The 9,857-nt window shown below is 40.8% G+C and overlaps 1 protein-coding gene across 1 annotated transcript; it reads right to left on the bottom strand.

The window, feature by feature from the left end:
- Positions 1-3,290: 3,290 nt before the first annotated feature.
- LOC308095719 (G2/mitotic-specific cyclin-B2-like) lies at positions 3,291-9,846 on the bottom strand (the record flags this gene model as incomplete). Its single annotated transcript, XM_080442758.1, has 10 exons — positions 3,291-3,411; positions 4,008-4,108; positions 4,679-4,789; positions 4,937-5,077; positions 5,571-5,816; positions 5,919-6,077; positions 6,322-6,522; positions 7,442-7,582; positions 7,765-7,881; positions 9,760-9,846. The coding sequence occupies 10 exons, from the start codon at positions 9,844-9,846 to the stop codon at positions 3,291-3,293; spliced, it is 1,425 nt and encodes a 474-aa protein (XP_080298884.1).
- Between the last annotated feature and the right edge of the window lie 11 nt (positions 9,847-9,857).

The following is a 9,857-nucleotide window of genomic DNA, read 5'->3' as shown; positions in this document are numbered from 1 at the left end:
CACAGAGGTAAAATACACAACTCACACTCACTACCCAAGTGTAATTTATCTTTAATAGCACATCAACGGCCTCAAACTCACTTAAGCCAAACATGGTTAAGGAAAGTAAGGTTGAGTCATATCAGCGACCTGGTTTTGAACAAACCGCCTCCAAAGCAGCACTTGTCGACTCAAAATAAAAAATGTGTGTGTCGATATGCCCAAATGTGATGACTGACATCAGTTCTCTATAAATGAAAAAAGTAATCGAAAAAACACGCCCCCCTCGCGTATTAGGATGGCAGGGTGAGTCACCAGAACCAAGGACGGGTGTTTTTGACTAACATGTTAAAAATGGAGTTTGAAGCTATAATGGGTTTGTATAGGATAGGTCTGATAAAATGCATATTAAATATCTAAATACTGAATCAAGCAACTTAAAAACGGTTTGGGGGGCTCACAAAAGCCTGAGTAGACGATAAAATGACCCAAGGTTTTTTTGAAAGTGAAATATCCCTTTTAAACCGAATATTTAAGAACATAACTTCTAAGGGCAGCTCAGGCGTTCAGTTTGGCATTTTTATTTTATATATTTGACACATTTGGCACCTAAATACAAACACATGCACACATTTAGCAAATTGCCTGAGACGGAGGGAAAGAGACACTAGACAGATGCACAGGAAGGAACACACTTTTCTACAATTCAGTCATAAGTCTACAATCATCACAAGTCACAACTAAGAGATGTCCTTCAGGTTCCAGTGGAGTGGAGATTGAAGCTTTTTGCAGAACAACATGGGCAAAGATTCCATGTCCTGGACCTGGAACAGGGCTCAACAGTCAAGTTGTCCTACACCTACAATCTACATGTTGTAATCACATACATTAGGTAGCAAGGTTATTAAGAGTTGATAGATTTATCAGTGACAATAATGTTTTGTCTGCAAGTGTTGCTTTGGAGGCTCTTTGTTCAAAACCAGATCGCTGATATGACTCTGAACCATGTTTGGCTTAAGTGAGTTTGTCTGATGGTGTGAACTTTTACAAACAATAACTTAACATGTCAAAGAGGAGATCCAGCACTCAAAAAAGTGGAAAGGATATGGAGTTAAAATGACAACATGTTTCGACCAGTTACGGTCTTCAACAGGGCGAGAACTGAAGACCATAAATGGTCTCCTCAACTTTTTTGAGTGCTCGGATCTCCTCTTATTTTTAAGCCTGCATTCCTCCTGATCCTATAGCACCTTCAGCATGCTTTTTTAGACATTTTATCTCCTTTGTGCACACGGTTGGATTCTGTGTTTTTTCTCAACTTAACATGTCACTTAATGAATCTAAATAATATTGAGGCAATTTATGTACTCTGTATCTATTTGCAGTGGAAGTTGTACCAGGGCGCCATTGCAGCAGTAACATTTAGTGACCCCTTTATGATGGAATTTACCAGTGATACATTTGACCACAGAACAGTTAGTTGTGTTTAGTACCCTAACCCCATGTCATCACCAGCTGCTAAATGTTTCCCTCATACTTACAGCATACAGCATACAGATTCTAGACCCACGCAAGATGAAGAATAGAATCTTTTGAATAGAGGAGTCATCATTGTACAGATCAAAATTTGCAGTGAAAAGCAAGTGTCAAAAATGATGATTTCTGTTCAGGATTTGTTGAAGGAATGTTCAGGAGATATGAAAAGATATAGAGGCATGATCTACTGATGATGATGTCACCTCTGATTATTCAAAAGAAAACACTCTTTCTGATCATTAAGTGAGATTTGAAGACCAGGAATTGGATAAAAATATTAAGCTTTTAACTAACATCAACATGTACAGTAGCACTGATTTCTGCACTGTTTGTTACGATAATAGTGCAGCAATAGTTCTTGTAACACCAAGGAGGTGTATTTTGGACACCAGGTGGCAGTGTACTACCACTACACATGGGGTTGCCCACATAAGAAAATGTTTACATTTAGGAATGGGTTTGGTGTTGCAAAGATAAAGGAACTGTATTGATTCCAAGACACTGAATGCGGTCATTAAGACAGTGAACACCTAAATTCCCCTGAGGAGCAGTCTGGTGTCTTGCCTTCAAACTTTGCACTAAAACCAATGGGGTTTCTTGCAGATTATGGCAGATATTCTATACCACTGATTCTTAAACCTTTTTCCATTTCGAGGACCTCCAGTTTGATACGCATTAGGCCACAGACCCCCATTGATACAATTTGTTATCTCTGGGACCTCAGTCTATACTTTCCATTTATGCATTTGGTAAGGGTTCATTTATTGGACCCCTGATGGGCTCAGAACCCAACGTTGAGAACCAGTGTAGCCTACTACTATACAGCACGGTGGTATAGACAGTATAACACATATGGTTCCCCACTGTGTCTATTCCACAGCTTTTCACACTTTTTGTGCACAATACCAACAGACAAGTCAAAATCTCAAGGCACACCTGTATTCATAGCGAAAATAGCCGATCTACAAGCTCAGTATGGCACAATATGAGCTTGTTTTTTGTCTGGGAAAAAAAATATAGCTTATAAAGAAATGCCTTAATAAGGACGCCAGGTTGAAAGTGGTTAAAATATTCTTAGTGGGTATATAATTTGCCTCTGTATTGGGAAATGAGTGTGCACAAAATACTTATGTATATTAAAAAATTGTATAGTTGTATTTGAAATAATGCGTGTCTGTCAAACAATCCCAAGGCACACCAATAGGAACCACTTGTCTATTCAATTATTTCTTAGACAAATGAAAAAGTACATAGTAAAACGGGTGGAGGTTTCATGGGCGTGAGAATTACACCTAGTGCCATGACTTTCTTTTAATTCAACATAAACATTACCATACTACTGGAAGGAGAATAGAACTCCAATTCAAGAGTCAACAATTCTCATGGTTCAAACTGATCATTTTATTATATTAATGATATTTACATAATTCATAGATATTTACATGGATATATACAAACATTCTCTCTCACACACACACACACACACACACACACACACACACCTTAATCCCTGGCTCCTAAACATACGGTACATACACAACAGTCAACAGCATTACTGAATCCCTTGCAAGGAAAGCCCGTAGACATGACTGGCATATCCTGCACAACACCACCACAACAGTGTTGCCTCTGGATAGGCTCAAGTCCCGCCACCCGTACAGCAAGGCGGTACAAGAGCTGCTCAGGTCCATCCCTGAGGACCTGTCTACAGAGGCATGGCTGGCGGCAGCCTGGAAGCAGGAGTGGGAGTTGGCCGGGCCCACATGCATCCACCGTTACATCCAGGACCCGGGAGGCGGCATTAAAGGAGAGGAACTGCCACGCCGGCAATGGACCCTGCTGAACCGCCTGCGAACCGGGGTCGGATGCTTCAAAACATCCATGAGGAAGTGGGGCCTGGCGGACGGAGCAGCATGCGAGTGTGGGGAGCCGGAGCAGACCGCTGAGCACATAATCACAGTCTGTCCCCTGTATAAACCACCCTCGGAGGCCGGCCTCTTCGATGTGGGACCTGAGACGAGGGCGTGGCTGTACACTACTGAACTGGAAATCTGATGATGACACACGAAAGAAGAAGAAGCATTACTGAATAGTACGTTAGTGTCAAAGACTGTTAGCTGAATTCTAGAATGAAAAAAAAAGGAAAGAAAGCAATAATAATAACTAATATGCATATATACATATACACACACACACACACATGTAAATACCTATATACGCACAGACAAAATAATAATAAAACTGTTAGAGATTATTGATTTATATACATGCCTTTTGTTATTGTTCATTTATGAACACAGGCAACTCAGAGTGATAGAAGTCCACTGACTAGTCGTTGACTAAGTTAAGCCAAGCAGAACGCTCTCTGTGTCAACAAACTATAATAGGACACTGACACAATAGATAGAATACCTGGAGCTAAATAGACTCATTACAACATAATGCCATAAGACCCACGGCAGCAATGACACAATCATGCAGAAGAAACTGACCACAGCAGGGGAGCAGCCAAGCTCTTCACTATGGAGGACTGCAGCTCGGAGAGTTCAGTGACATTCAGCAGCTTGCTCTCAGAAAACTTTGTCTTGACAGCCTAGTGGAGAGGGAAAACTAGCATTAGTATTAATCTATTTAAACATCCCCATCTCACTCCATTATATTATACTACATTATACTAACCCTAACCCTAGTGGAGAGGGAACATTTATATTAGTACTTCACTATTCATCTATGCAAACATCCCTATTATTCCTTTATTATAGTATACTCCATTATACTATACTACAATTTACAATTAAGGCATTCAGAAGACACTCTTTATCCAGAGCAACTTACAGTAAGCATTAGCAATTAAGCCAGGTAAACACACTGTACATCACATGCAGAGAGACAGTGTAGTGTCTTAGTAATCTAGGATCATAGGAAAACTAAGAACCTAGCATCAGTCTAAATAATATAGTATCAAAACGTAAATAATCTGTACATTGAAACTATAGGATGCCAGATAAACACATGAACCTAGCATCTGTCTAAATAACATGCTAACCTATATTTATCCTAACGCCAACCCTAGTGGAGAGGGAATCTTAGCATTAGTATTCATCTATTCAAACATCCACATCTTACTCCATCAACTTCCAAATGCCTTTGTTTGCCAACTCACCTGGAACGTTGTTTTCCCCTCATTGACAGCAACGACATTCTTTGCCATGTGCTGCATTATGGGCTTCAGGTGAGCCTCGTCATACCTGGTATAATGCTGCTCTGTAGGAGTCTGCAACACATGAAAAACAATCGTTAGGATCATCATATGTGGTGCAATACTGCTCTGTAGGGGAAAAAAACTAGAATCAAAGACAAAATGTCAAGCTAGTCATCTGTACTAATAAGCCAACATATACATTGATTCTATTGAACTCACCCATGGCAGGCCACCCTGCAGCAGCTGAGCGAGGCACAGTGAAGCAGCAGCAATCTCAGAGGGCCGGTAGTGAACCATGTCGTAGTCAAGGAGTGTCAACTCCATGAGATACATGGCCAGCATGTGTCTCTCCACAGTACACTAGAACAAACAAACAACACTATTAAAAAGCATGCTTGCATAATAAATTGAAAATACCCTTCTACATGCTTTATTTTAACCACCATTTGACCAGTCACCACCTATGTTCATTTAGACTATGTTCAAACCGTCAGGCCAAATCTGATAATTGTCCTAACCAGATTGGAAATCAGAGTTGTTTTATCAAGTCTGAACAGCATAAAACCTCATGGAAATCTAATTTTCTAAATGTGTGTTTCAGTCTGAACACTGAAACTGTGAACGATCATGGCGCTTGTGGGAAATAGACGATCCACAAGCTTACATGTCAAATTGTGACATGTAGATCTGCTATTTTCAACACAAATCCAAACTAACCACTTGCAAATAACAGTGTTGACAGTCAGTCCTAAAGATCAGATTTTGCCTGCAGTCTGGACAAAGTCTTGGTGCAGAGGGTCAAGTCTGATCACTACACCTTGTATGTTAGTGAACCATGTGAACAGTGACTCACGCTTGCAGCCTTGGATGCTCTCCTGAGGAAGTGCAGGGGCAGCGGGAACCCCAGCTCATAGTTGAGGTACCTCAGCATTACACGCTCCATCTGTTTAATCTGAGTGGTTGTGAAGGCGTTGTCTGTGATGTCGGCAAAGTCCTGGATCCCTGGGGCACCTATTTGTCTCATCTCCTCGTACTTTGAGGCCACCAGCAAGGCAGTGACACCAACAAGCTGGAGTTTCTTTGGTGAAACTGACCGAACCTGTAATACATCACAACAGCTCATTAAAAAAAGAAAAGGAAAAGAAAATAAAGAAAGACAAGAGCAGATCAAATGGCAAACTAATTTGTAAGTTGCCCTTACTTGCAGAAAACGATCCAAGATGGCAACTGTGAGATAGAGTGTCTCCTGCCGCAGCTGGAAACTTAAATGAACCTGGATCAGCCAGTCGATTAGCTTAGCTCGCATGTCTGCCGTTATGTCGTAGCCCTTCAAGAACCCGGGTCGCACAGCCTGCTTTACCTGTACAAACAAAAGACTTCATTACATTGCTGCAAGACGCCAGGTCACATCTAAGCCTGTCACAATTATTACATAATGTTTACATGGCCTAAAAGCCAAATAGAAATTACATTTTTATGTTCCAATGTTCAATTGAAAAACACAATTAAATCATTAATCGCAATTATTTGTATGACAATGAATCGTCAAGTAAAAAGTGAGTCACACCATGTAGTAAAGAAAACATGCCTCTGGCATCACATACCTCTAGATCCATTAGATGTGCATATATGTCTTTGACATATTCAGAACATAGGTGGGACAACTGTGAGTCTCCTGCATCAATGTCCTCTACTGTGAGAAGCGGGTCAGGGAAGGCCTCCTTCATGGAAACATCTGCAGCTTGTTCTGGACCAGTGGAGGGAGACACTTGAGGAGGTGCCTGAACTCTGGCAACTCCAGTCCTCTGAGAAGGAGAAAAGAATACAAAATAAATTCAAAACACATTCTTCTTTGAAGTTAAACTGTAGGTAATGTGTTTCTTGTACATAGTTTAAATCACTGGTTCTGAACATCGGGTCCAGAGACCACCAGGGGTCCAAATGGACCCTTACAGGTCTGTAACTCTGAGTGTATATCGTCACTGTCGGGTAGAAACCTTGTATGTCCATAACTGTTACTTTTGAGGAAATGGAAAAAAGAAACAATTCCAATGGCTCCAATGTAGTTATTATTTAGTCACAAGCTCTTGTTAATACCTGTCATTTGGTTCAATATTTATAAAACCCCACACACACTTAACCCATTTAGACTTGGAAAGCCTATACATTGTTATACCTTTCAATCTGGGAAAGCATCTGTCATTTTAGATGTTTCCATGTACTGTATATAGCAACTGACAAAATGATTTTAGTTTTCTTTTCTTTTTTTTAATAAAGAAGATTTTTTTTTCAGAAGGTTAGCATTTAGAGGCCGTTTATAAAATAAATCTGCCTCAGGGCTAAATAGGTTTGGCCATCTTCAAAAACGCGTTGTGACTAGTCGAGTAACTACTTTTGCATGAAACGACAACGTAGAGCATTCATTCATTTATATAAAAACATAAAGTTGAAATATGGAGATAGAATGTTTCCACCCGACAGCGATGATATGCAGTGCTACAGTGCAGACTAGCAAAAACTTACTCGGGATTCCAGGATGGACGCTCTCCACACCTTCCTGTCCCCCGTCAGGAGCTCTGCAGTGTTGTTAGCTCTGCTGTCACGCTGCAGTGTGTCTACATAGGTGGTGCGCCTCTCTCCCCTCCTAGCTGTGCCTTGTGTATGTTTATTTGCCATCAGTTTCAGGTGCCTGCCACAGTGCCCAGCCACCGTTCTCTCCCTGACCTTGTCTGCGACTCTCGGGAGGCCTCTGCAGAGGTCCACATTTCTGATGTGGCCCACGTTCACCCATGGTACATCAGGGATCCTCTGTAGGATTCTTGTGTAGACACCATCCAGGGCCTTGTCCTGTTGTACTGTCTTGAACTGAGAGTTTACAAAGGGAACCTTACATTAGAGGTATACAAATTAAATGTAAACAACGTAATTGTTTAAATTAACAGTCAGTTTAAATTAACAAAAGGATTTCAGTGTGGGGATCTTAAAAAAAGTATCAAATTGGGGACTGTGAAATTGTAAAGGTTGAGAATAAGGGGTTTAAATATTACCTTGGTGTTAGAAGCCTTGTTGGCAAAGTTGGAAAGGTCTCCAAGAGCAGCTCTCTTTGGAGCATTGTTGGTCTTCCCCATGTATGCAGGGTTCTGCACGTTCATCCACTGTTGAAACTAACATTCAAAAACAGAAACAAAAACAGTTACAAAGAGCAACGTTAAAAATGCACTTGAGGTTTAAAAGATTCACCAAAAACCAATACTGGATCAAATACAACATAAATTAAGCCACATATTAACACCCAAAAGACTCAATCTCAATTCATGTCGCTTGCCGAGCAGAACAGACATTAAAAACAACGTGTTTAGTTAAAAAGCAACGTTCAAACTGCACTTTACGTTTAGAAGTAGTGCTGCACAATTAATCAAAAAAAGATCGTGATCTCGATTCAGACACCTATGCAATCTCGATTTTAAATTATGACGATTTAAAAAAAAAAAAAAAAAAAAAACATTACAAAAAAAAAAAAGAATTGTGCTTAATATTTTTTATATTTACAAGAGAATCGTGTGAGAATCGTGATCTCAATTCTCATGGAGGAAAATCGTGATTCACATTTGAGCAAGAATCGTGCAGCACTATTTAGAAGGTTCAAAACACACTTCACCAACGTTCACAACATTCAAAATTCACTCAACAACCAACGTTTAAAAGCCGTTAAACCAGCAAACATCACCAAACAGCAACCAAAACAGATATTCAAGCTGACAAGTTAACGCGTCCGTTATAAGCTTGGAAGATCAGTTCGGCGAGCGACACCAACACCTAGCCCTGAAACATGACTGTCATACCATGACAGTCATGGTGCCGAGTCCCCCTGGTCTAAAGTTGTGTTCGATTTTTTCACATTGCCATCTCTCACATAAACATAAACGTTCAGATTTCAAATATAAAGTGCTTACCACCGAGCCACGGATGTTACAAGGCGATGCGGACCGCGATGAGTACCCGTATCTCCCGTATTGTTCAATAAAAAGCATTTTAATCCCATCGCCGGCCATTTTCTTTTTTCTTTTTTGTTTTGTTTTGTAATGTATCAGAGTGCAATACACCTCCCAACCATTAGTGTCGTAGACAATTTGGAGAAAATGGCCGGCGATGGGATTAAAATGCTTTTTATTGAACAATACGGGAGATACGGGTACTCATCGCGGTCCGCATCGCCTTGTAACATCCGTGGCTCGGTGGTAAGCACTTTATATTTGAAATCTGAACGTTTATGTTTATGTGAGAGATGGCAATGTGAAAAAATCGAACACAACTTTAGACCAGGGGGACTCGGCACCATGACGCTTGTATGCAAGCGTCATGTGAACCATGGCTACACCAACACCATAACGTCAACGTTTAGCCTAACGGGAGAATAACAAGCTTAACTCTAGTTTTTTTTCATAATTATTTTACTCACCATAACGCTGAACTCCACCGAAGATAAGATAAAACCGTTCAATTCTGAATTTAGTTAAAAAGCAACGATCGACGAAGGTTCAAAACACACTTCACCAACGTTCAAAATATTCAAAATGCTCTCAACAACCAACGTTTTAAAGCCGTTGAACCAGCAAACATGAGCAAACAGCAACCAAAACCGCACGAACACAACCAAATAACGTCAAATAAGCCACAAACACCACAACGCAAAAGACTGAAACTCAATGAACATCGCTTGTCGACCAGCAGAGAACAGATCTTCAAGCTGACAAAGCGTCGGTTATAAGCTTGGAAGATAGATCAGTTCGGCGAGCGACACCAACGTTAACGTTTAGTAACGGGAGAATAACAAGCTTAACTCTAGATATTTTTCATAATGACTGTAGGCTACTCACCATAATGCTAAACTCCACCGAAGATACGATAAAACCGTAAGCAACTGTCAATAAACAGTGATGTCTGTAGTCTTCAGTTATCTACCGCAGGCAGTAGCGAGTCAGAAGTCCTCTGTTGTTGAAGCATCAAACACTGACTGAAGCGCTCTCTCAGCTGCTACCTACCTCAACGCCCACAGACCGCACGTGCCTCCTCTGATTGGCCGGCTGCCCGCCGAATGCACGCCGCTCATTGGTTGAAGGGATGCACATTGCGTCATTTG

The sequence above is a fragment of the Gymnoscopelus braueri genome, assembly GCF_963280865.1.
Source record: "Gymnoscopelus braueri genome assembly, chromosome: 2".
NCBI lineage: Eukaryota > Metazoa > Chordata > Actinopteri > Myctophiformes > Myctophidae > Gymnoscopelus > Gymnoscopelus braueri.
Note: the sequence above shows the minus strand (reverse complement) of the source record. Positions and strands in the feature narration are given on the sequence as shown.